The 26,808-nt window shown below is 41.3% G+C and overlaps 1 protein-coding gene across 8 annotated transcripts in view; it reads right to left on the reverse strand.

The window, feature by feature from the left end:
* AKAP10 (A-kinase anchoring protein 10) overlaps positions 1–26,808 on the reverse strand; it is a 79,847-nt gene that overhangs the window by 24,370 nt on the left and 28,669 nt on the right. For 5 of the 8 annotated variants that reach the window (XM_033201301.1, XM_033201501.1, XM_033201448.1 and 2 more), the window contains exons 5-10: positions 18,742–18,795; positions 16,015–16,113; positions 9,460–9,544; positions 8,217–8,340; positions 7,067–7,203; positions 3,572–3,716 (exon numbers count right to left, since the gene is read on the reverse strand). In XM_033201301.1, coding sequence (XP_033057192.1) covers positions 3,572–3,716; positions 7,067–7,203; positions 8,217–8,340; positions 9,460–9,544; positions 16,015–16,113; positions 18,742–18,795 — 644 coding nt within the window. The remainder of the gene's footprint in view (positions 1–3,571; positions 3,717–7,066; positions 7,204–8,216; positions 8,341–9,459; positions 9,545–16,014; positions 16,114–18,741; positions 18,796–26,808) is intronic. The other 3 variants (XM_033201387.1, XM_033201361.1, XM_033201413.1) reach the window with 2 other exon arrangements.

Raw genomic sequence — 26,808 nt, forward strand, 5'->3', positions numbered from 1 at the left:
AGTATAATTTGTAAATCTTTATGTTCGTATTTAATATGCACCTTTTTTGTTTGTTTTTGGTTTTTTGAGATGGAGTTTTGCTCTCGTAGCCAAGGCTGGAATGCAGTGGTGTGATCTTGACTCACTGGAACCTCTGCCTCCCAGAATCAAGTGATTCTCCTGCCTCAGCCTCCCGAGTAGCTGGGATTACAGGTGCCCACCACCACACCCAGTTAATTTTTGTATTTTTAGCAGAGATGGGGTTTTGCCATGTTGGCCAAGCTGGTCTTGAACTCCTGACCTCAGGTGATCCACCCACCTCAATCTCCCAAAGTGCTGGGATTAGAGGTGTAAGCCACCGTGCCCAGCCAATATGTGCCTTTTTTGTAGACTCCAGGATGGTAGAAACACATTTCTTTTGTTTACCACCGTAACACTTTTTGGTGAATGAATTATTCATGTCTTTTTTCCTACTTAACTACCAGGGTCTTGATAGTGTTCTTAAAATTAGTCTAAGTTCCTTACATACACACATCTAGTAAGAAATACTTTTGCATTTTCTCTCTGCATTTTAATTTTATTACCCTGAAAACTTACATTATTTGTATCACACAGATCTGAACTTTTCCTTTAAAATCAGAAAAGGTTTAATTTTAATCGTGAAAATATTACTATCATTGAGTAACAGCTGACACTCTATTCTGTTTACTACTAGCTATTTAATGATTTGACTTCTATATGTAATTCTTCAGTATTCCTAAAATTCAGTTTTTGTGTATGGTATTATACAATAGCACTTAATTAAGTTTTTTCACCTGGATACACATGACACATATAAACAACATAACCTCATGGGCTCTACAATTCCTGGAAAAATCTCCTCTAGTTCATTAGAAGAATAAACCATTCAAAAAATCAAAACTTTACTTTTATTTATTTATTATCATTATTTTTTTGAGATGGAGTTTTGCTCTTGTTGCCCAGGCTGGAGTGTAATGTCACAATCTCAGCTCACTGCAACCTCCGCCTCCTGGGTTCAAGCGATTCTCCCACCTCAGCCTCCTAAGTAGCTGGGATTACAGGCATGCACCACCATGCCCAACTAATTTTGTGTTTTTAGTAAAAATGGGGTTTCTCCATGTTGGTCAGGCTGGTCTTGAATTCCTGACCTCAGGTGATCCACCCGCCTCAGCATCCCAAAGTGCTGGGATTACAGGCATGAGTCACTGCGCCTGGTCAATGCTTTATTATTAATAAGCTATTAGTAATACCTAGTGATCATAATACCGAAAACTAGTATTCCAATCCTGTGACAGATACTGGTGAAATATTTGGATCATTACCAAGCTAACTCTGCCCCATAATGCCTTCTTCAATTTTTGGAGACAGGGTCTTGCTCTGTCACCAAGGCTGGAGTACAGGGGCATGAACACGGCTCACTGCAGCCTTGAACTCCCAGGCTCAAGCAATCCTTCAGCTTCAGCCTCCTGAGTAGCTGGAACTACAGGTGTGTGCCACTACGCCCAGCTAATTTTTGATAATGCTTTCTAATTATTTAAAAATTTGTAATAATAATAGTAATAACAGTAGTTAACATTTTTTGATGCTTACCATGTGTCAGGTACTGTTAATATGTATTTTTATATACATTACCTTATTTTAATCCTCAAAGTAACTTTGAGGTAAACATGCATATTATCGTCATTTTACAGATAAGGAAAATGGCATTAGAGAATTTCAGTTACTGCCCAGACATGGTGGCTCATGCCTGTAATCCCAGCACTTTCGGAGGCCAAAGCAGGCAGATCACTTAAGGTCAGGAGTTCGAGAACAGCCTGGCCAACATGGTGAAACCCTGTCTCTACTAAAATACAAAAATTAGCCAGATGTAGTGGTCCCTGCCTGTAATCCCAGCTACGTGGGAGGATGAGACAGGAGAATTGCTCGAACCTGGGAGGCAGATGTTGCAGTGTGCCAAGATTGTGCCACTGCACTCCAGCCTGGACAACAGAGTGAGATTCTGTCTCAATCAATCAATCAATCAATCGAATTTCTATTTGCCATTGTGCTAACATCACAGAGTGTACTTATACAAACCTAGATGGTACGGCCTACTATACCCCTTGGCTATGTGGTACAACCTATTGCTTTTGGGCTACAAACCTTTATCACATGTTACTATAATAAATACTCCAGATTACTACTACAGTGGTAAGAATTTGTGTATTTAAACACAAACACAGAAAAGGCACAGTAAAAATACAGTTTAAAAGATAAAAAAAGGTACATCTGTATAAGACACTTACCATGAATGGAGCTTGCAGGACTGGAAGTTGCTCTGGGAGAGTCAGTGAGTGGTGAGTGAATGTGAAGGCCTAGCACATTACCATACACTACTGTAGACTTACACTATACACTTAGGCTACACTAAATTTATTTAAAATTTTTTTCTTTAATAATAATTTAGCTTACTGTAACTTTTTAACTCTATAAGTTTCACCTTTTTTTTAACTTTTTGACTCTGTTGTCATAACAGCTTAAAACACAAACATATACAGCTATACAAAAATATTTTCATTATATCCTTATTTTACAAGCTTTTTTTCTATTTTTAATTTTTTTTTTCCTTTTTGTTTGTTAAAAACTAAGACAAACACCCACATTAGCCTAAGCCTACACAGGGTCAGGATCATCATTATCACTTTCCTTCACCTCCACATCTTGTCCCACTGGAAGGTCTTCAGGGGCAGTAACACGCATGGAGCCATCATCTCCTTTGATAATGCCTCCTTCTGGAAACCTTGTGAAGGACCTGTCTGAAGCTGTTTTACAGTTAATTTTTTTTTTTAATAAGTAGAAGGAGCATGCTAAAATAATGATTAAAATTATAGTACAGTAAATATGAGGCAACAGAGATTTTTCAGCTCCATTAATTTTTTTGGTTTTGTTCTTGTTTATTCTTTATCTTTTTAGTTTTTATTTTTTACTTATTAAAATTTATTTTTTTCTTTTTTTTTTTTTTTTTTTTTTGAGACGGAGTCTCGCTCTGTCGCCCAGGCTGGAGTGCAGTGGCCAGATCTCAGCTCACTGCAAGCTCCGCCTCCCGGGTTCACGCCATTCTCCTGCCTCAGCCTCCCGAGTAGCTGGGACTACAGGCGCCCGCCACCGCGCCCGGCTAGTTTTTTGTATTTTTTTTAGTAGAGACGGGGTTTCACTGTGTTAGCCAGGATGGTCTCGATCTCCTGACCTCGTGATCCGCCCGTCTCGGCCTCCCAAAGTGCTGGGATTACAGGCTTGAGCCACCGCGCCCGGCAAAATTTATTTTTTTCTAACTTTTGTTATTATTGCACTGCCAGCTCTGATCCATCATAATCATACAAGACCATTGTACATGCAAGCCCACTGTTGACTAAAATGTTATGTGGCATGTGACTGTATATACCAGGCCAGACTCAAGGCCTCTGCTCTTAATCACTGTGCTGGACTGCTTCAATTTCCACTGTGCTATTCTGCTTGGTTTTCTCACCTTATATTTTATGAGTTCTACCAATAAAACTTCTTGTAGTTTAATACGTTTGAAGTTCTTGGTTACCTTCTCCATGGTTGTCCAGGCCTGACGTAATGGAGTTGTGAAACAGTTGGGGAGTGGCCCACCTTCCCTGCAGATATTGGATTCAATTTCTAATCGTACGACATCATCAAATCCAAGAGGATGTGTGGCTTGGAGGGAGAAGTATCTATGGTAAAAAGATATCCAAAGGAAAATCAAATTCCATAGGAAGTATAAGCAACTTTTGGCACCTCCTCCGGAGAATCTTATACTAGGCTACTTGATTCAGTCTGCAGGCCTAGAACCATAGAGCTATGTGATGACAGTACTGATGCAACCTTTCTTTATTCCCACTTCCCCACAGATAGTTGGGTCAACTTGCTACCTTTCTATCTGTCTGCCAATCATCCTTAGTTCTTGACAGTGAACTCTACTGTCGTTTAAAAGCCGTAAGGATCAGACAACAACTGAGGCAAAGAAACTAACAATCACATATTTATGGGTACCTATTCTCTGTTCAGGACTTGATAGACAGAAATGAATTTATAGGAAAGGAAGACATGGTCATTTCCCCTAAAAAGCAAGCTGAGAACTTGTATGCACAGAATAAAATAAGAACACATCATCAAAACTATAAGGCATCAGCAGTAAACATGTACAAATTCAAAACAAAACGACACTGAGGGTGAGCTGGATGGATATGATCTATTTGGATAGAACAGGACTTACTGATGACTCAGTGTGGAAATGAAAGGGAGTAACTAATATTGGAAACACAAAGATTTCTACCTTGATAGAGTATAATGCAACTAATGTTTTGGTAAGCTGATTATGAAATGAATACCAAGAAAAGCATTAAATGCGAGGAAAAAAAAAAAAGTTCTCTTCCAAGCACTCTAATGGCTTCTATCTCCTATCTCCTGACAGAAACACAAAGGCTGTTAATGCATGACTATGATGATGCATATATATGATACAAAAACAAATATGCCGGGCACAGTGGCTCACACCTGTAATCCCAGCATTTTGTGAGGCCAAGGTGGGTGGATCATTTGAGGTCAGGTGTTCAAGACCAGCCTGGCCAACATGGTGAAACCCTGTCTCTACTAAAAATACAAAAATCAGCTGGGCGTGGTGGCCCACACCTGTAATCCCAGCACTTTGGGAGGCTGAGGTAGGAGAATTGCTTGAACCCAGGAGGCGGAGGTTGCAGTGAGTTGAGATCGTGTCACTGCACTCCAGCCTGGGTGACAGAGCAAGACTCCATCTCAAAAAAGAAAAAAAAAGAAAACTCTATCCTTTTAAATCAGCATTTTTGTAACAAAATGTGAATCTCCTATGTTGTACTGAATAAGTTGGTCAATACTCCTCCACGACTTGAAGGTTCAGACACTTTACACCAAATTTCTAAATGTAAACTCTTCTTATCTCAACATCTATATAGCAATGTTTCTTATATAGTATCGTCTACAAACATATTGTACGAAAATAAACACTGGACAGAACATTAAGAACTGCATTCCAGTCCAAGTTCTGCCACTAACTTGTTCTGTGACTTTCAGAAAATCATTACCTCTCTGGGCCTTATTTTCCTTACTTACAAAATAGGAAAATCAGACTACATCCCTAATCTGGCTATTTATCAGAATTATCTGGTATGTCTTCTAAAAATGAAGATTCCTGGTCACACCTCAAACCTGTGGAATCAGAATTTCTGAGACTGGGTGGGTGGGGGACTGGAAACTTTTTTTTTTTTGAGATGGAGTCTCCTTCTGTCACCCAGGCTCCAGTGCAGTGGCGCAACGTCAGCTCACTGCAACTTCTGCCTCCCGGGTTCAAGCAATTCTCCTGCCTCAGCCTCTCTAGTAGCTGGGATTACAGGCACCCGTCAAAATGCCCAGCTAATTTTTGTAGTTTTTAGTAGAGACAGGTTTCACTATGTTGGCCAGGTGGTCTCGAACTCCCGACCTCAAGTGATCTGCCTGCCTTGGCCTTCCAAAATGCTGCGATTACAGGTGTGAGCCACCATGCCCAGATTGAAAACTTAAATTTTTTTCTTTTTTTTTTTTTTCTGAGACAGAGTCTCGCTCTGTCGGCCAGGCTGGAGTGCAGCGGCATGATCTCGGCTCACTGCAACCTCCGCCTCCCGGGCTCAAGCAATTCTCCTGCCTCGGCCTCCCGAGTACCTGGGATTACAGGTGTGTGCCACCATGCCTGGCTAATTCTTGTATTTTTAGTAGAGACGGGCTTTTACCATGTTGGCCAGGCTGGTCTTGAATGCCTGACCTCAGGTAATCTGCCCGCCTCGGCCTCCCAAAGTGCTGGGATTACAGGCATGAGTCACCACACCCGGCCTGAAAACCTATTTTTAACGAGCTCTCAGGTGATTCCTATGCAGACAGCCCAGCAAGAGCCTGCAGACCAATGTTCAGGAACCATTGGCCTAGATGCTATTGGCTGTCTTCAAACCCTAACATTTATGGACTTTTCTCTATCCCCAAGTTACCCCTTTACCATTTGCTTAAGGATACAAATAACAAATTACTTCTTTTTTTTTTTTTTTTTTTGGAGAAAGGGTCTCACTCTGCTGCCCTGCACAGGGTGGAGTACAGTGGATCACAGCTCACTGCAGCGTCAACCTCCCAAGGCTCAGGTGATCCTCCTGCCTCAGGCCCCTAAGTAGCTAGGACAACAGGCGCATACCACCACGCTCAGCTAATTTTTGTATTTTTAGTAAAGGCGGAGTTTTGCCATGTTGCCCAGGCTGGTCTCAAATTCCTGGGCTTAAGCAATTCATCCGCTTCTGCCTCTCAAAGTGTTGGGATTACAGGTGTGAGCCACCGTGCCCAATCACAAATTACTTTTTTTACAGAGTAAGAAAAGTTAAATGAAAAGAATACCATACGTTACAGAGCTGGCCACAAGCTCATCACTTGCCTGACCAGATATTTTGAATTTTGTTCACTCTATGATTTTTCTATCCTCTCATTTTCAGTGAAAACTAATAAAAAAACTAATTCATTTAATAACGTGGCAAGGCAGATTTATACAGAAAGTATACTATACCCATAAATAGGCATTCAAGGTCCCTTACAATCTATTCCAATTAGTACCAGCATCCTCACATTTATTCCCCAACCCTTTGATTATCTCAACTCAAGTTTCTTGAAAGTGTCACCTTCCGCCAAGTCTCCATGGCTTTTGTGCCAATGCCTTTGCCTAGAATGTTGTTTCCTGCCTTCTCTGGGTAGCAAAATTCAATTCATTCTTTAGGATCCAAACAAAATCTCTCTTCTGGGAAACACTGCTTGAACACTACCACTGCCATCCTGTTTACCCCACATACACCTCCCCTTTCCCAGCAGAAACTTTTGTTCTAAGAACCCCCAAAGCTTTACAAACATATAAAAAGTAGCTTTTATGCTGCCTCCTGTGAACTCCTTGACAACAGAGACTGAGTTTTTGCATCTTTATTTCCACAAAACATATCAAATGCTCAATAAGTATCTGCTGAATGCATCTATCAGTATAACTCACTTGTCATATAAAATCATGGCATCATTCTGTGCCTCCTGTCCATCGTATTGGCCCTTTTTGGCAGCAAGCTGAGACTGGAAGTTATCTGCTGCCAACCAGAACTGTAAGATATTCACTGCATCCTCTTTTTCCATGTACTAGGAAGAAATAATACACAAGGGAAAGTAAGACTATAAACAGATTTCTCTCACCATCTCTAATCTATAAGCTCAAATATTAAAATATAGGTCATAAGCAAAAAACAAAAAGATCTACTTCTTCAGTTAACACCTGCCAGCAAGTTACAGTCATTTGAGATTGAAAAGTTTTAAAGTATTTAGAGGAAAAAAAAAAACAATTAACAAGAAACAAACACTACACAACTAGATGCAAACTTTTAGTGAACTAGAGTAAAAATTATACTAAATTGGATTTGTGGTTCCTTACCAGCAAACATATAAAGAGTAAACTAACCAAATATTTTATATCTGACCATTTCCACCATTCCATGAGGACATACTAACCTAAACAAATTGTTGATTTAAACTTATAGCAAAGAAAAGGAGTGAAAAAACAGATCAACTGAGTACCTGTATTCTTGCAAAGAGGCGGAATCAAGTGTCTAAATTACTGCTTTGTGAGACCGGGAATCCTCTTTCTGCTTTCTGACAAAATAATTTCACTTATCGAAGCCTAACAAAGAGCATTATACTACACTGTATGCCTCAAAAAGATTAATATACTCATTGTCTGTTGCAAATGCTTCTTCACTGGGCAATCCTATCAAGTGGCTAACGTAAACATGATGAGCATAAGAAAAAATTTACTACTTTTCTTTTTCTCTTCTGAAGTCTGGTCTGCAATTTATGCCCTGGAAGTTTCAAATTCTGTGGTTTTAAAATAGCTCCATACAATTAAAAACATGCACTCTCTGGCACGCAGTAGCTTAATCAGGTTTTTCAAAATTAGAGTTATTTAACATATTGAGTTTTCACGTTCTCTCTAATATATTATTAAATTACTCTTGCTATCAGAAACAACTTGAAACAACGATAAATCTTTTTGGAAATGACTTGGCTCTTCTGGGTTATTTCCTATAGACAGGGCCCCAGCATTGATAGTTAGAGGCTGGAATGCTCGAACAGAGTGTGAAAGGAAATGCAGACTTTACCTCAGAGAAATAAAAGAGGGCTGACTCACAGAAGAGAATGTCAGCCAGGTAAACAGTTCCACTGGTCAGCACTTCAATCTGGTATTTACAGAAATGGTGACTTCGCAGAAACTCACTAAAGTGCCTGCACATGGACAAAAGGGAAAATTTGAGGGAACGACCAAGGAAAGAGTTTAAGTGGGAAAAATATACTCTTTCCATACTGTCCCTATTGTATCTTAAAGTCTAGGTCAACACTATCTCACTCCCCACGGTGTCATTCCTGATTCCTTTACCTGTATGTAATCTCTCCCACCTTTTTATGACTTTGTAGTTCTCCCCTGACATTTAACACATGCCACTTTATATTACAGTAACCAAAGAACATGCCCTATGTCTTTTATTAGGTTGTAACTTCCTTTAAGACTGGTACTATGCCTAACCATGTCTTACACAGAGCACTCTTTTGATAAATGTTAAGTGAAAGAATGAATAGATTTTTTTTAAGGGCACACAGCAGCAATAAATCTAAAAAAACCCTGGAGCCATTTCAACAAATCTATGTAGATTTAGTTATATAGCATCGATTTAGCTTAAAGTCTAACAAATTAGAAGAGCCATCTGAAGACATGCATTATTTCAATAAATAAACCAATTTTTTTTTTTTTTTTTTTTTGAGACGGAGTCTGGCTCTGTCGCCCAGGCTGGAGTGCGGTGGCCCAATCTCAGCTCACTGCAAGCTCCGCCTCCCGGGTTTACGTCATTCTCCTGCCTCCGCCTCCCAAGTAGCTGGGACTACAGGCGCCCACCTCGTCGCCGGCTAGTTTTTTGTATTCTTTAGTAGAGACGGGGTTTCACCGTATTAGCCAGGATGGTCTCGATCTTCTGACCTTTTGATCCGCCCGTCTCGGCCTCCCAAAGTGCTGGGATTACAGGCTTGAGCCACCGCGCCCGGCCAAACCAATTCTAATAGTCATAATCACGACAGCCTCAATCACTCCCCAAATGATTTCAGAACTAAAAACAAATTATTTTAACTTAGGAAATATTAACATTGAAAACGAAAATTAAAATTTTAAGAGTTCACATAATTTATATTTAAAAGAAACTATTAATCAAGATAGAGTATGCCTTATATGTTCCTGTAAATATCCAAAATATTTAAATCCTCAAAAATACTTTGTTTTTAGCTAAGTGAAGCCCATTCCTAACAATGAACCCAAATTCCCTAGGATGTACCATGTGAAAATATGAACTAACTTACTCTTGCTCCATTGCACTAAAGACTATGGACTGTGCCAAAATGAAACAGTTGGGATCCACCTGTCCATCTTCTCCACAAATCTTTGCTGTAAAAGAAGTCATAAATAATTAAATTGCCACTAAATTCAAACTATACACACTTGTGAATCAACTTGGGAGTTAACAGCATAGGCATGTAAATTAAGAGGTTTTAAATAGAACTAAAAGAAAATACAGGTAACACTTGGCCTTGAAGTAGAAAGTCTTTTGAAGTACATATGCAAAAGCAGAAATCAAAAGATTTAACAACATAAAATTATTTCCTAAACATTGAAACACTCCAAAAACAAAATACAAAGGCAAACAAACAGAAAAAAGATTTGTAGCATGCATGACAGTTAAAAGCTTACTATCATTAAAATACCAAGAGCTCTTATAAACTACTAAGAAATGTCCCAAAAGAAAAATGAGCAAAGGACATGACAACCCACAAAGAAACAAACAAAATGACCAACGTGAAAAGATACACATACTCACTAGTAATCAGATCAGAATAAGGAGGCACCGCACCTTTTGCCTAGTAAACTGGTACAACATTGTTTTTAATAATATGCATACTTGAGCAAGGGTACAGGAAAACTGACACTAGTGTTAGTGGGGATATAAACACCTTTTTCTGAAGGCAATTTGGCAGTTTCTAGCATAGCTTTAAAAACGAACATACCCTTCCAATGAGCAATTCTATTTCTAGGATTGTAGCTTTAAAAATTATGTATTTGTTTGGGAGGCCGAGACGGGTGGATCACGAGGTCAGGAGATCGAGACCATCCTGGCTAACCCGGTGAAACCCCGTCTCTACTAAAAAATACAAAAAACTAGCCGGGCGAGGTGGCGGGCGCCTGTAGTCCCAGCTACTCGGGAGGCTGAGGCAGGAGAATGGCGTGAACCTGGGAGGCGGAGCTTGCAGTGAGCTGAGATCTGGCCACCGCACTTCAGCCTGGGCGACAGAGCGAGACTCCGTCTCAAAAAAAAAAAAAAAAAAAAACATGAAATGTGCTAAAATAAGGAACTGCCTAAATAAACTGCAGCAAAACAATAAGCTGTTTAGCTAACTGTTAAAAATGGCTGGAAAAACCATATAACATGATGCCTAGTCTCACTTTGTGTTCATGACTTTAGTGGGATCTTCATGAAACCCAGGGATCATACTGGTGTCGTGGTCTGTTTACATTCACTTTCCTAGACAATACAAATCTGTGATATTGTGAAATATGTTATTTACTCTTTGCCCAGTTTTTTTTTCCCCCCTTTTCTTCTGAGACAAGCTGGAGTCAGTGGTACGATCACGGCTCACTGCTGCCTTGAACTCCCGGGCTCAGTGATCCTCAGCCTTCTGAGTAGCTGGGACTGCAGACAAGAGCTACCACACCTGGCCAATTTTTAAGTATTTTGTAAGGGGGTCTCACTATGTTGACCAGGCTGGTTTTGATCTCATGGCCTCAAACGATCCCCCTGCCTCAGCCTCCCAAAGTGCTGGGATTACAGGCCTGAGCCATTGCAACTGGCTTTTTTAGCTAGTTTCTTAGCATACAGCTCCTAAACTTCATGAAATCTCTGGATTCTTTTGAATACTAATGAGATGACTAATGGCAGATGGCCTCTAAAGAGCTTTAGGATGAGGGCTAATCACCAGAAAGACCAAGGCAGAATTACAGGGTTGGGACTTTCAGCCTTACCCACCAACCTCCCAGAAAGAGGGGACTGAAGGTTGAGCTGATCACCAATAGCCAATGATCAATCATGCCTATATAATGAAGTCTCCACAAAAAAACCAAAAGGACAGAATGGGGAGGGGGGCTTCTGAATAGCTAAATCTGTAGAGGTTCTTGGAGGATGGTATGGAAAGGGCATGGAAGCTGTGCCCCCTCTCCCATACCTTACCCATGCATCTCTTTCATCTGCCTGTTCAATCTGTATCCTCTGTAATATCCTTTATAATAAATGGGTAAATATAAGTAAAGCATTTCCCTGAGTTCTGAGAGCTGCTCTAGCAAATTTATTGAACCCAAGGAGGGGACTGTGGGAACTCCAATTTATAGAAGGCCGGTCAGAAACACAGGCCACAACTTGGGCTTCAGAATGGCATCTGAAGTGGGGGCAGTCTTGTGGGACAGAGTCCTCAATCTGTGGGATCTGATGCTATCTCTGGGAAGACCGTGTGAGAACTGAACTGACTTAGAGGACACCCAGTTGGAGGGGTCACTGGAGAATCATCTGCAGAATTGGTAGTTGACAGGGAAAACCCCCACACAACTAGGGTCATGGAAAGGTTCTGTTTTGTGAGAGTTCAGGAGAAACTGAGTTTTTTTTGTTTTTTATTTTCTACAGTACATCTCCTTTCTCAAATATTCAACACCTCTTCTCCTGTTCTCTTTGCTGAGAACTCTGCTTCCTGCTTCAGTGAGAATATAGAAGCAATCAGAAAATTATTTCCATCGTCCCTCACATCTTTCAACTCACCTCCATCTCTACCCATGTACTGCATTCTTTCCTGTGACTCCAGATAAACTGTCCTTGCTCCCATCTAAGCAATATTTTATGTGAGCACTAGAATTCATCTCTTTTGCCTCCAGACTTCTTCCCTGTAACAACTGCCCCCTCTCCTACATCAGCTTCTCCTTCACTACTGCCTCATTCCTATCAGCTGTGTGGACTGCATGTTATACATGTATACCTGTTCGTATGCTGTAACACACCTTATATGCTTATAATACATTTCACCTTAAAAACAAAATTAAAAACCATTGCCCTCCCCCCCTTTTTTTTGAGACAGGGTCTGGCTCTGTCACCCAGGCTGAAGTGCAGTGGCATGATCTTGGCTCACTGCAGCCGTGACCTACTGGGGCTCAAGTGATCCTGCCACCTCAGCCTTCCTAATAGCTGAGACTAAAGTATGCACCACTATGCCTGAAAAATTTTTGTAGTATTATTATTTTTTTGGTAGAAATGGGGTTTCACTATGTTGCCCAGGCTAGTCTCAAACTCCTGGGCTCAAGTGATCCACCTCCCTGGCCTGCCAAAGTGCTGAAATTACAGGTGTGCACCACTGCCCCCAGGCTACCTTGACTAACATCACCTTCTAGCTCATCTGTAAAGCAACATGCCACATAAGAGTTGTCAATACTCGCTGGTTCCACTCCTCTATTCTCTCTTAAGACTCCTCCAATTAAGTTTCGTCTAAAATGGCCCACTGTAATTAAGATAACTAGTGTACGATGGGTTGTCAAATCCATTCAATTCCAGTATTCGTCTTACTTACCTCAGCTTCATTTCCTCCCAGAAACATTTTTCTTACTTGACTTCCTAAAGAAAACTACTTCTTGATACACCATTGTCATAAGAGGGCCTAAGTGTCTTTTGCTAGTTCTTCCCCATCTGCCAGAATGTCAGGGCTCAGTCCTTAGATCTCATCTTCCCTCATTACACTTACTCCTATGGTAATGTTATCTAGTCTTGCAGCTCTAAATCCATCTATATGCTAATGACTTCCAAACATGTGTCTCCAACCGGGACCTCTGCCATAAAATCCTAATGTAGGTGTCCAATTACCTACTTGACATTCACCATTTGGATGTCTAAAACCAAACTCCTGATTTTCCTCATAAGCCATTACTCCCACAGTCTTTTCATCTTATAAATGACAACCCTACAATTCCAGGTATTCAGTTTTTTAAAAAATGGAGTCATGCAGTCGAGTGGGGTGGCTCATGCCTGTAACCTCAGCACTTTGGGAGGCCAAGGTGAGTGGATTACGAGGTCAGGAGATGGAGACCATCCTGGCCAACACGGTGAAACTCTGTTTTTACTAAAATACAAAAAAAAAAAAATTAGCTGGGCGTGGTGGCAAGCGCCTGTAGTCCCAGCTACTTGGGAGGCTGAGGCAGGGAAATCGCTTAAACAAACAAAAAAAATGCAGTCATGCTTTATTCCTTTTTTTCCCTCTCATACTACTCACTTCCAAACCATCAGCAAATTCTGTCAGCTGTACCTTCAAAGTTTTTAAAAATTCTACCACTTTAAAGATTTGTGGAAGATGAAGGAGGTAGTGGAAGTATAGCTCCTGGATCACTCTAAATCCTCACATAAAAACAGTAATTAGAGAGCAATGCCAAAAACCCAAGGATAACATTTAAAACAAGACTATGCAAGTTGGATACACAGTAAGTGCTGAAGTGAAGGCTCCTTTGAACAAAACTCACTTGAAGGACAGCTATATTCAAATAGTACAACTGCAAGAGGAGACAAATAATTTGGACAGGATTAAGAATGAGGCTCAAGGAGGAAAAATAACTTGCCCAAAGCCATACAGGTAATTAACATCCTAAAATATATAATGATAGACACTGGGATAGAGGTTTTCTCAAATCCCTTGATCACAAAATGTTATCAACTTGATCCTTAAGAAGACTTTTCCTTCATGGGATTACATCATCATTAATTTGATTAAGCTTAAGTAAAAGAGAGTTGCAGTGTGGTTTCATTTTTAAGTGTTTTATTTGACTTGAAACTCCTTCCTTTTCATCCTCACACCAGTGAGGCTATTAACTGGTACAGACTCCCCTCAAAAAAATCACTAGCCAACCAATTCTTCAAACAGGCAAACTCTAATCAGTCAGAACATCCCTGTTGTATTACTAGGAAAAGCTAGTCTAGCGACAATGGTAGCAGCAAATTCTCACATAAAAACAGAGCAACAACACAGAAAACCTCAAATCTCATGACAACATCTGTCAGCAAAACTCAGTGAAACAGTACCCTTAAATACAAGCAGATAGGGATAAGCCACCAACAGCCACCAGGCCTATGTTATAGCTGTTACAGCTATCTGTCTGGGAGAAAGAAAAGGAAAATGGAGGCAACATGAGCTGGACCCCAGAATAGCTAACTGGAAGGTACAGTGGGCCAATTTAAGAAACACAGCTGAGACTAACAGGGGTCTTGCTGTCTCCAGTAGTGAGTGAGTGTAAAGTACCCACAGTAAGATTAAAGAAGCCCCACATTGGGACAAATCTGCTAGAAGTGCAAGAACAAGTTTTATTACATAAATCACAAATACTAACTTTTTTGAAAAATAAAAATACATAATATTAGGACTTATGAGAATGTAATGTTTATTGAATGAATAAATAAACCTCTTTTATCTGTGAATATATGTTCACCAAAGGTCTTCCTGACAAAACACAGTAAAAGCTTTCAAACTATTTTGCTATAACCTATACAGAAATATATTTGTTGAACCAGCACATACATACATACATGTATATATAATGAAAATATTTTTCTGAAATGATGTTTGTCCTTACTACTCTGAGATACTTTGATTTTTTTATTCTAGTGTGTATATACATATATATACACACTAACATATATATACACTAACATATATATATATACACACTAACATATCTATATACACTAACATACATATATATATATTGGCAGGGGGTGAGGGCATAGGAGAAGGTCAGTCCCAACCTACAGTATGAAAAACACTGCCACAGCACAGCAGTTAAGGTATGTGAGGGTCTAGTTTCAAATCCTGACTCCGCCATGTCTGAGCTGTTACCTTGGACAAAGTACTTAACTTCTCTGTGCTTCAGTTTCTTCATCTATAAAATAACTGTATTTATCCCACAAAGTTCTTTAGAAGTTAAAGAGTTTATCCACAGAAAGTGCTTGGAATATTGTCTGGGACACAGTGAGTGTTCAATAAATGTGTACTATTTATTGTTCTTGCTGTCATTGTTATTTAGGTCAAAGTCTAAGAATTTGGGTACAACATATAAGAAAAACTTTTTTTTTTTTTTAAAGTTAGCAAATTGTCTTTATTCAGAAGAATAAAGTTACTTGAAACTGGGACTGGACATGAGGCTGCCCTCCTCCTTGCACCTCCAGCTGTGCCAAATGACACAGAAATGACATTGTGCGTGGCACAATCAACTGGCAAAAAATGGCGAGTCATGGGCCATGTGATGGCTCTGGCTAATGCAGGTAGACGGGAGGTCAGGCCCACTGAGGAGTGGGATGAAGCCCTGAGACAGAGAGGCCACCACTGAGACAACTGTCTGGCCATCCAGTTGTCCGCTGGTCTTGAGACGCTTGGGCTGCAGCCCTGATGCCTGGAGACTTTGGCACTGGCCTTTAGCCTCACTGGACTTCCAACCCCGGAAGTTTCTGTCCCGCCCACTTTGTGCACAGGTGCGGGGCTGCCAGTCAGTCCGTCTGGTGGTCTGTGCCAGTGTGCGTAGCCGCCCGCCGGCCCGGCTGCTCAGCAGCGGCCAGGCCAGAGCACCCGCTACATTGCAGCCCTCCCGGCCCAGGCGAAAACCCTGGCGCCAACTGCAGCCGAGAAACTTTTAAAGTGAGCTATAATCTGACATAAAAAATACTCAGAAAACAAATTAGGAAGGGAACTGCTAAATTCCATGTTAAGAAAAAATTAGTCAGTAACCAAAATTGTCAGTTCTGTGCATTTTTTGTTTTTTTTTTTCTTGCCACAGTTTCAAGCATTGCTTACCTATGATGTCATTTCTCATTGCTTCTGTAATTGGTATTGGTTTAGCAGCATCTGGAGATATATATTTGGTAAAAGTATTCACTGCATCTTGTTCTATACCTGCAAGGGGAGAAGAGAACTTCAAAAATCAAAAAGCCACTTAAGACTCCAGTAATGAATTTTTTTTTTTTGAGACGGAGTCTCGCTCTGTCACCCAGGCTGGAGTGCAGTGGCGCGATCTCGACTCACTATAAGCGCCGCCTCCCGGGTTCACGCCATTCTCCCGCCTCAGCCTCCTGAGTAGCTGGGACTACAGGCGCCCGCCACTAGGACCAGCTAATTTTTTGTACCTTTTAGTAGAGATGGGGTTTCACCGTATTAGCCAGGATGGTCTCGATCTCCTGACCTCGTGATTCACCCGCCTCAGTCTCCCAAAGTGCTGGGATTACAGGCGTGAGCCACCGCGCCTGGCCTCCAGTAATGAATTATGTTCATGAATAGCAGGGCTTAGATCACTGTGAGTTCCTATTGCAAAATGAACTTCCATCACGGAGGTGCTTTTTCATTGTTTGGTTTGTGGAAGAGGAGAGTTATATGGGGATGTTCAAAGCTATGGAAAATGCATATGATGAAAAAACTATGCATGAATTTCAAAGTACTTTTACACCAAAATAAACTCATATTAACCTGTTATATCTGAACAGGATCTACTCTGAGGCACTAAGAAGGAGAAAACACCAGTTTGAAGACAGCCCCTATTGGAGCAACATGAGTTCTGCTAAAATGGAAGAATAAACATCAAATTTACAGTGAAGTTTGGGTGGATGAATGATAAAATTATTGATGCTTTACCAAAAGTTTATGGGGACAAGGCCTCAAAGGAATCAGCGGTTTAAGAGGGATAAGGTACATGAAGTCGGCAGCAGCAGACTATCCACATCAATTTACGAGTAAAAAAAATTGATCTTGGGGCCGGGCGCGGTGGCTCAAGCCTGCAATCCCAGCACTTTGGGAGGCCGAGATGGGCGGATCACGAGGTCAGGAGATCGAGACGATTCTGGCTAATACGGTGAAACCCTGTCTCTACTTAAAAATACAAAAAACTAGCCGGGTGACGAGGCGGGCGCCTATAGTCCCAGCTACTCGGGAGGCTGAGGCAGGAGAATGGCGTAAACCCGGGAGGCGGAGCTTGCAGTGAGCTGAGATCCGGCCACTGCACTCCAGCCTGGGTGGCAGAGCAAGACTCCGTCTCAAACAAACAAACAAAAAAATTGATCTTGTTTGTGTCCTATTTGAAGAGGATCAACAATTACCAGCAGAAATAGACAACACCACAGATATCTCAATATTCCTGCCTCTGTCTCCTGAGTAGCTGGGACGACACACACTTGCTAATTTTTGTATTTTTTGTAGAGATGAGGTTTCATCACATTGGCCAGGTTGGCTTCAAACTCCTAGCCACAAGTGATCTGCCCACCTCGGCCTCCCAAAAGGAAGGGATTTCAGGAGTGAGCCCCCACGCCCGGCCACAAATATTTATTGTATGGCTATTATGAGCAAATTACTAAGTAAAAAATGTCTGCCCAAAAGCTTTAAAATCAGAACCTGGTTGTTTGTAAATGCTTGCTTACCCATTAATCAAAAACACCTGCCAATCCCAGATAAATGCAGCAAGAAATTGTCTAGATATTAATGCATATTTATTTTCTGGGGATTAAAACCATTGGAAGAAGTATTAATACTCTTTTTATTTATTTATTTATTTATTTATTTTTTTGAGATGGAGTCTCACTCTGTCTCCTGAGCTGGAGTGCAGTGGCCGGATCTCAGCTCACTGCAAGCTCCGCCTCCCGGGTTTACGCCATTCTCCTGCCTCAGCCTCCTGAGTAGCTGGGACTACAGGGGCCCGCCACCTCACCTGGCTAGTTTTTTGTATTTTTTAGTAGAGACGGGGTTTCACCGTGTTAGCCTGGATGGTCTCGATCTCCTGACCTCGTGATCCGCCCGTCTCGGCCTCCCAAAGTGCTGGGATTGCAGGCTTGAGCCACCGCGCCCGGCCTTTAATACTCTTAAATAACACATTAACTATATTTCAGAAACAAAACTAGGTCACACCCTTCTTTCGGATATAGAAAGTTTTCATTTGTTTAAGAACAAAAGAACATTAAAACATTTTAAAACATTCTAATAAAATACGTTTTAAAAATTAACTCAATAAATACTAGACTAAAATAAATGCTTTGGGTCTACTTCCTACAATACTCTTTTTTTTTTTGAGATGGAGTCTTACTCTGTTGCCCAGGCTGGAGTGCAGTGGCACAATCTCGACTCACTGCCAGCTCTGCCTCCTAGGTTCACGCCATTCTCCTGCCTCAGCCTCCCGAGTAGCTGGGATTACAGGTGCCCGCCACCACACCAGGCTAAGTTTTTTGTATTTTTAGTAGAGACGGGGTTTCACCATGTTAGCCAAGATGGTCTCGATCTCCTGACCTCATGATCCGCCCGCCTTGGCCTCCCAAAGTGCTGGGATTACAGGCATGAGCCACTGTGCCCGGCCCAATTCCTACAATACTCTTTATAGAACTGCTTAAAACATCCTGTTTAAAAAAAAAAAAAAAAAGTGCCTTTTAGGAAACTGTGAGGTCAGATAAACTAGAATGATCTATTTGAATGGATCTATGTTATTTTTTGAGACGGAATCTCGCTCTGTCACCCAGGCTGAAGTACAGTGGCGCGATCCCGACTCACCGCAACCTTGTCTCCCAGGTTCAAGCAATTCTCCTGCCTTAGCCTCCGAAGTACCTGGAATTACAGGCATGCACCACAATGACTGGCTAATTTTTTTGTATTTTTAGTAGAGAACAGGTTTCGCCATTTTGGCCAGGCTGGTCTGGAACTCTTGACCTCAAATGATCTGCTTGCCTCGGCCTCCCAAAGTGCTGGGGATTACAGGCATGAGCCACTGTGCCCGGCCCAAAATGGATATATTTTAGATCACCGATTTGTCAAGCCGTGGTATGACAGTTTCAGGGCACATGAAGTAACAGTTTGAAGTATAAATCTGTTAGAACAATTAAAGTATTGAAGGTAAGAAATTCTTTAGACTATAAATTCATGCAATGGACAAAAATTTTGCTGAATGCTCAGCTTGTGATTATTCCATTTATTACTGTACCGCTGGTGTCTTGGCATAGTAAAAAAGTGCTTAATAAACATTTGCTAAAAGAATGAACTTACCAGAAAGACTTGTTGAAAGAATGAATTTACTACATATATTACCACATGTTTTCCTATTATCTTAAATTGTTAGCAATATCTTTATGAAAAATTTTGAGGTCAGGAATTCTCCTTAGGCAGAGGGAAGATGTCTGAAGATAAAGACAGCTTAAAGCAGAGAAGATAAGCAATGGCAGTGGGGCTCCACCTCAAGACACGATGGGCAGGCCTATTCCTAAAAGACCATCAGGCAGTCAGGTAAGGGGCTATGAAGAGTATGTGTTCTAGGCAAAATGCAAAATTAGTAAATTTATCAAAGTCAGTAAATAAGAAATTATTTTGTTAACTTCCACCTCTCTGCATAAAGCAAGACCCTAAAATTAAGCTTAGTATCTATTCAAATACCAAGTACAAAGCATCACTGTATCCTAAAGAATTTAGTCAAAAGAAATTTATACACTGCTTTTGAGTTCTTTGTATTGATTTTCAGTTACAAAAGTAGTAAGCCATTACAAATCTGTTCATTGGTAAAAGGAGTAACAAGGACATATTCAAGAAATTCTAGGTCACCCAAGAGTAGTGATATATGCAAATATGAAAAGGTTTATTCAAGAAAGAGATTATCCATTCTTTATGAAAAACGGGAGCTAGAACTACCAGGAGAAGACAGAGTAAGAATTTCTAGGCTCCAGACAAATTTTATATACAAATATAAGAGATGTTACTATAAAGCTATCTTCTGGAGTTCAAGAGGTTTTAATACAACGAAAGTATTAATAATTGGCTGGGTGCGGTGGCTCACACCTGTAATCCCAGCACTTTGGGAGGCAAAGACGGGTGGATCACGAGGTCAGGATATGGAGACCATCCTGGCTAACACGGTGAAACCCCATCTCTACTAAAAAAAATTAGCCGGGCGTGGTGGCAGGAGCCTGCAGTCCCAGCTACTTGGGAGGCTGAGGTAGGAGAATGGCATGAACCAGGGAGGCAGAGCTTGCAGTTAGCCGAGATGCCGTCACTGTACTCCAGCCTGGGCGACAGAGCGAGACTCCGTCTCAAAAAAAAAAGTAAGTATTAATAATTATGACAGAAACTACCACAGGCGGTGTTAAAGTGTTATCTTCCTAATGTGCTTGCTAAAGGGAAAACTGCAAATTAATATAGAGAATATCATCCTTTGATTTGATTTGAAATCCTAAAAGTAGGTCAAGACGAAATAAGCACACTCTACTGTCTCTCCCATGGAATGCAACTAACAACAGTGGACAAATGTATCCAAGGACTTGGAATCAGGTGGACTGAGAAAAGCAACCAGAACTCGCAGTACATCCATACTCCTGACAAGTTTGTCCAGCACCTCCTGGCCTGGACTGAAAAGCTGTAACTGCACACTAGATGCACAAAGAAGAAGTTCCGAGAGGCCCTCTGTTTCTGGTCTGAGGAACAGGAAAGAGGGTTCTCACGGATTAAAGAGAGTGGAGGAAATCCCCTGGGTTGTTGTGTTTTGTTCCTTTCTCCTTTGACTCCCAGGCAGTATCAGAGCAGCCATAGCAGCAATGACAGCAGCTCCAAGAATCCTACTTTCTGACAAGAGAAACTGCAGTCCCAAGAGGAAGAAGAGAAGTCTTGGCCACAGAGGGTGACATAACTACAGGAAGCGTGCTGAAGTATAGGGAATCTAAAGCCCTGACTTTCTAGCCAGACAACAGGAAAGGGATAAAGCGAGGTTGTCAGGAGGCAGAAAGTGTCAGGGATATTACAGAAAAGAAGGAGCCCATGAAAACGTATAGTTGTATGTGTACTCCTGGGGCCACTCGTGAGCTGGATGTGCATGCCCCTGCTTCTAAGAGTATACAAAGGCTTTAGGACCTGCCCATTGGCCAGGTCCCGGACTGGACACAAAAAGGCATATAAGCAGATAAGATACAAAACTGAACTGATGATGGAACCAGAGCCTACAGAATGCTGGTTGGAATTTGTGGTCTGAAGCTAAATAAGTCAACTGCTTGTTAAAGCAAAAACTTCAGTATTTTCCACAAGATTTAAACGAGATTCAGAATCATGTAACATAAGTCAAACTGTCCAAGATACAATCCAAAATTAATTGTCATACAAAGAACCAGAAAATCCCATTATCTCATAAGAGAAAAGACAATCAAGAGCACACATATGGTGGGATTATAAAACAAATTTTAAGTAGCTATTAAAACCATGCTCTAAGAAATAAAGTCACTCTTGAAACAAATGATGAGTTTCAGGAGGAAAGTAAAAGACATACACAAAAAAAGAAATTTTAGAACTAAAAAACATAATAAACAAAATTTAAAATTCACTACAAAGACTCAATAACAGAATGGAAATGACAGGGGAAAGAACTAGTGACTATGAAGACAGATGAATAGAAATTTTCAAAGTTGAACAACAGGAAAAAAGAATTTAAAGAAGTAAATAAGGCCAAAGGAACCTGCCAAACAATAACAAAACTAACATTTGGGTTACTAAAATCCTAGAAGGAAAAGAGAAAAAGTGCAATGGCAAAAAAAAAAAAAAAATTTAAAGACTTAGCTGGGCGCGGTGGATCACGCCTGTAATCCCAGCACTTTGGGAGGCTGAGGAGAGCGGACCACGAGGTCAAGAGATCGAGACCAGACTGGCCAACATAGTGAAACTCCATCTGTACTAAAAATACAAAAATTAGCTGGGCATGGTGGTGCACACCTGTAATCCCAGCAAGTCAGGAGGCTGAGGCAGAACTGCTTGAACTCAGGGGGTGGAGGCTGTAGTGGGCCAAGATCACGCCACTGCACTCCAGCCTGGTAGCAGAACGAGAGACTCCGTCTCAAAAAAAAGAAAAAAGGTATTATTAAATATTTTTATTATATTTCTTTTCTCTCTCTTTTTTAACCTCATCCCTAGCTCTATTTTTATGGTGGTGAAGTTTTCTACATTCCACTTGAAGTTATAAAATAGTAAATGTGAGTACACCGTGAAAAATATGTATATTGTAATTCCTAGAGAAGCCACTAAAAAGCCTACATAAAGATACAATCAATAACTCAACATATAAATTCTGGAAAAAGGCAGGGCATGGTGGCTCATGACTGTAATTCCAGCACTTTGGGAGGCTGAGGCAGGTGGATCACCTGAGATCAAGAGTTCAAGACCAGCCTGGCCAGTATGGTGAAACCATGTCTCTACTAAAAATACAAAAAAATTGGCCGGGCGCGGTGGCTCAAGCCTGTAATCTCAGCACTTTGGGAGGCCGAGACGGGTGGATCACGAGGTCAGGAGATCCAGACCATCCTGGCTAACACGGTGAAACCCCGTCTCTACTAAAAAATACAAAAAACTAGCCGGGCGAGGTGGCGGGCGCCTGTAGTCCCAGCTACTCGGGAGGCTGAGGCAGGAGAATGGCGTAAACCCGGGAGGCGGAGCTTGCAGTGAGCCGAGATCCGGCCACTGCACTCCCGCCTGGGCGACGGAGCGAGACTCCGTCTCAAAAAAAAAATTAGCTGGGTGTAGTGGCACATGCCTGTAGTCCCAGTTACTTGGGAGCTGTGGCAGGAGAATCACTCAGAAAGATAAATAAGTGCCGGGCGCGGTGGCTCAAGCCTGTAATCCCAGCACTTTGGGAGGCCGAGGCGGGCGGATCACGAGGTCAGGAGATCGAGACCCTCCTGGCTAACACGGTGAAACCCCGTCTCTACTAAAAATACAAAAAACTAGCCGGGCGTGGTGGCGGGCGCCTGTAGTCCCAGCTACTCGGAGGCTGAGGCGGGAGAATGGCGGGAACCCGGAGGCGGAGCTTGCAGTGAGCCGAGATCGCGCCACTGCACTCCAGCCTGGGCGACACAGCGAGACTCCGTCTCAAAAAAAAAAAAAAAAGGCCGGGTGCGGTGGCTCAAGCCTGTAATCCCAGCACTTTGGGAGGCCGAGACGGGCGGATCACGAGGTCAGGAGATCAAGACCATCCTGGCTAACACGGTGAAACCCCGTCTCTACTAAAAAATACAAAAAACGGCCGGGCGCGGTGGCTCAAGCCTGTAATCCCAGCACTTTGGGAGGCCGAGACGGGCGGATCACGAGGTCAGGAGATCGAGACCATCCTGGCTAATACGGTGAAACCCCGTCTCTACTAAAGAATACAAAAAACTAGCCGGGCGACGAGGCGGGAGCCTGTAGTCCCAGCTACTTGGGAGGTGGAGGCAGGAGAATGGCGTGAACCTGGGAGGCGGAGCTTGCAGTGAGCTGAGATCGGGCCACCGCACTCCAGCCTGGGCGACAGAGCCAGACTCCGTCTCAAAAAAAAAAAAAAAAAAAAAAAAAAAAATACAAAAAACGAGCCGGGCGAGGTGGCGGGCGCCTGTAGTCCCAGCTACTCGGGAGGCTGAGGCAGGAGAATGGCGTAAACCCGGGAGGCGGAGCTTGCAGTGAGCTGAGATCCGGCCACTGCACTCCAGCCCGGGCGACAGAGCGAGACTCCGTCTCAAAAAAAAAAAAAAAAAAAAAAAAAAGAAAGATAAATAAGTAAGTAAAATAAATAAATTTAAGGAAAAATTCAAATAATCCAAAAGAAAGCAAAAAAGGGGAAATCAAGGAGGGGGAAACAGAGAAAATAAACATAAAACATATACTAAACTGATAATCTAAATCCAAAGACATTAATATTATTATGGATAATATAATTAAATTATATTAATACCAATAATTATATTCACACATTATAAATACTCCCAGTGCAACAGTTACATTTAATGTAAATAATTATACTAAAATGTATATTAAAATAATTAAAGTTACTCACAAAACCCCCATATTGTGAGAAAAGATTAAAAATAACATGACTCGGCCGGGTGCAGTGTCTCACGCCTGTAATCCCAGCACTTTGGGAGGTCAAAGCAGGTGGATCACCTGATGTCAGGAGTTCAAGACCAGCCTGGCTAACATGGTGAAAACCCGTTTCTACTAAAAATACAAAAAATTAGCCAGGGGTGGTGTACGTGCCTGTAATCCCAACTACTCGGGAGGCTGAGGCAGGAAAATCGCTTCAACCCAGGAGGTGGAGGTTGCGGTGAGCCAGGATTGCACCACTGCATTCCAGCTTGGGCAACAAGAACAAAACTCCGTCTCAAAAAATAAATAAATAAACAACACAACCCAACTATATGCTGCCTATAAGAAGCCCCCTTTAGGCCGGGCGCAGTGGCTCAAGCCTGTAATCCCAGCACTTTGGGAGGCCGAGACGGGCGGATCACGAGGTCAGGAGATCGAGACCATCCTGGCTAACACGGTGAAACCCCGTCTCTACTAAAAATACAAAAAAACTAGCCGGGCGAGGTGGCGGGCGCCTGTAGTCCCAGCTACTCGGGAGGCTGAGGCAGGAGAATGGCATGAACCCGGGAGGCGGAGCTTGCAGTGAGCCGAGATTGCGCCACTGCACTCCAGCCTGGGCAACAGACGGAGACTCCGCCTCAAAAAAAAAAAAAAGAAGCCCCCTTTAAATAGAATTATAAAGGTAGGTCAAAAGGAAAAAAATGGAAAAAGATATGCCATGCAAGCACTAATCAAATGAAAGCTGCAGTGTCTATATAAATTGGACAACAGATATTTCTGATCTCAGAACAAGGAAAATTACCATAAAGAGGGAATTACATAATGATAAAACACGCAATTCACCCAGAAGATACGATCCTAAATGTGTACACACCTAACAACAGAGCCTCAAAATACGTGAAGCAAAATCAGATAGAGCTGAAAGTAAAATTGGAAAAACAATTGTAGTTGGAATGTTCAACACTCTTCTGAGTAATAAAGTAATATAATTGCATACAAAATATCAGCAAGTATAAAGACAAACTGAATACCATCATTAACCAACTAAATCAACTTGACATTTATAGAAAACTGTCCAAAAACAGAATGTACATTCTTCACACTGTATGTGGTATATTCACATTAAAAATTTTTTTAATGTTATTTTTAAAAATTAATAAATGAAATCATTCAAATATATTCTCTGACCGTAATATAGTGAAATGAGAAATAAATGGTAGAAAAATAACAGGAAAGAAGTCTCCAATTGCTTGCAAACTAAATAATATATTTCTAAATAATTCATGGGTAAAAGAAGAAGACTCAAGGGAAATTAGAACATTTCATTTGTGTTCAGTTCAAAATACCAGAATTTATGGGGGTATAGGTAAAGCAGTGGTTAGAAGAAAATTTACAGTATTAAATGCTTATCTTAGAAAAGAAAGGTCTCAAACCAGAAATCTAAGTTTCTACTTTAAGTAACTTGGGAGAAAAAAAAAAAAAGAGTTAAATAAACCCAAAGCAAGCAGGAGAAAAGAAATAATAAAGAGCAGAAACTCAATGAAATTGAAAACAAAAACAACAGAAAAATGAAAACAAAAGCTAGTTCTTTGAAAAGACTAATAAATCCCTATACAATCTGACAACGAAAAACAAGACACAATTGCCAACACCAGGAATAAAAGAGGGATACCACTATAAACCCAAAATGCTATAAATAATTACGTGCCCATAAATTCGACAATTCAATACAATTTATTGCTCAAAGGCCATAAAGTACAGTAAAAATTCACTCAAGAAGAAGTAGATAACTTAAATATTCCTGTATCTATTAAATAATCTGAATTCATAGTTTAAAATACTCTGAGAAAGAAAACCTCAGGCCTGTGCCAGGTACCGTGGCTCACATCTATAATCCTAACACTTTGGGAGGCCAAGGTAGGCGAATCACTTGAAGTCACAAGTTCAAGACCAGCTTGGTCAACATGGTGAAACCCTGTCTGCACTAAAAATACAAAAATTAGTCGGGCATAGTGGCACATGCTTGTAATCCCAGGTACTTGGGAGGCTCAGGCGGGAGGATAACTTGAACCTAGGAGGCAGAGGTTGCAGTAAGCCAAGATCTCACCACTGCACTCCAGCCTGGGTGACAGAGTGAGACTCTGTCTCACACACAAAAAACAAAACCTTAAGCCCAGATGGCATCACTTCCCAATTCAACCAAATATCTAAAGAAGAAATGACACCAATTCTACACAATCTCTTCTAGAAAATGGAAATAGAGTAAAAATAAAAACTTACCAATTCATTTTATAAGACCACCATTACCCAGTTTTAAGACTTACTATACAGTAATTAAGACCATGTGGTATTAACGAAGGAATAGACACACACATCTTGAAACAGAAAAAGGAGTCCAAAAACAGGCCTAGACAAATATGGCTAAAGTACAAAGGCAATTCAAAGGAGTAAAGGTTGTCTTTTCAACAAATAGTATTAGAACAACTAGACATCCATATGTAAAAATAAATAAAAAACTTGACCTAGCCCTCACACTTATACAACATTAACTCAAAGAAGATATATATCTAAATGTAAAGTGTGAAACCATAATACTTTTTTTTTTTTCGAAATGGAGTCTAGCTTTGTCGCCCAGGCTGGAGTGCAGTGGCGCGATCTCAGCTCACTGCAAGCTCCGCCTCCCGGGTTCACGCCATTCTCCTGCCTCAGCCTCCCGAGTAGCTGGGACTACAGGCGGCCGCCACCTAGCCCAGCTAATTTATTTAT

The sequence above is a fragment of the Trachypithecus francoisi genome, unplaced genomic scaffold (genome assembly GCF_009764315.1).
Source record: "Trachypithecus francoisi isolate TF-2019V2 unplaced genomic scaffold, Tfra_2.0 Contig00204, whole genome shotgun sequence".
Lineage (NCBI taxonomy): Eukaryota > Metazoa > Chordata > Mammalia > Primates > Cercopithecidae > Trachypithecus > Trachypithecus francoisi.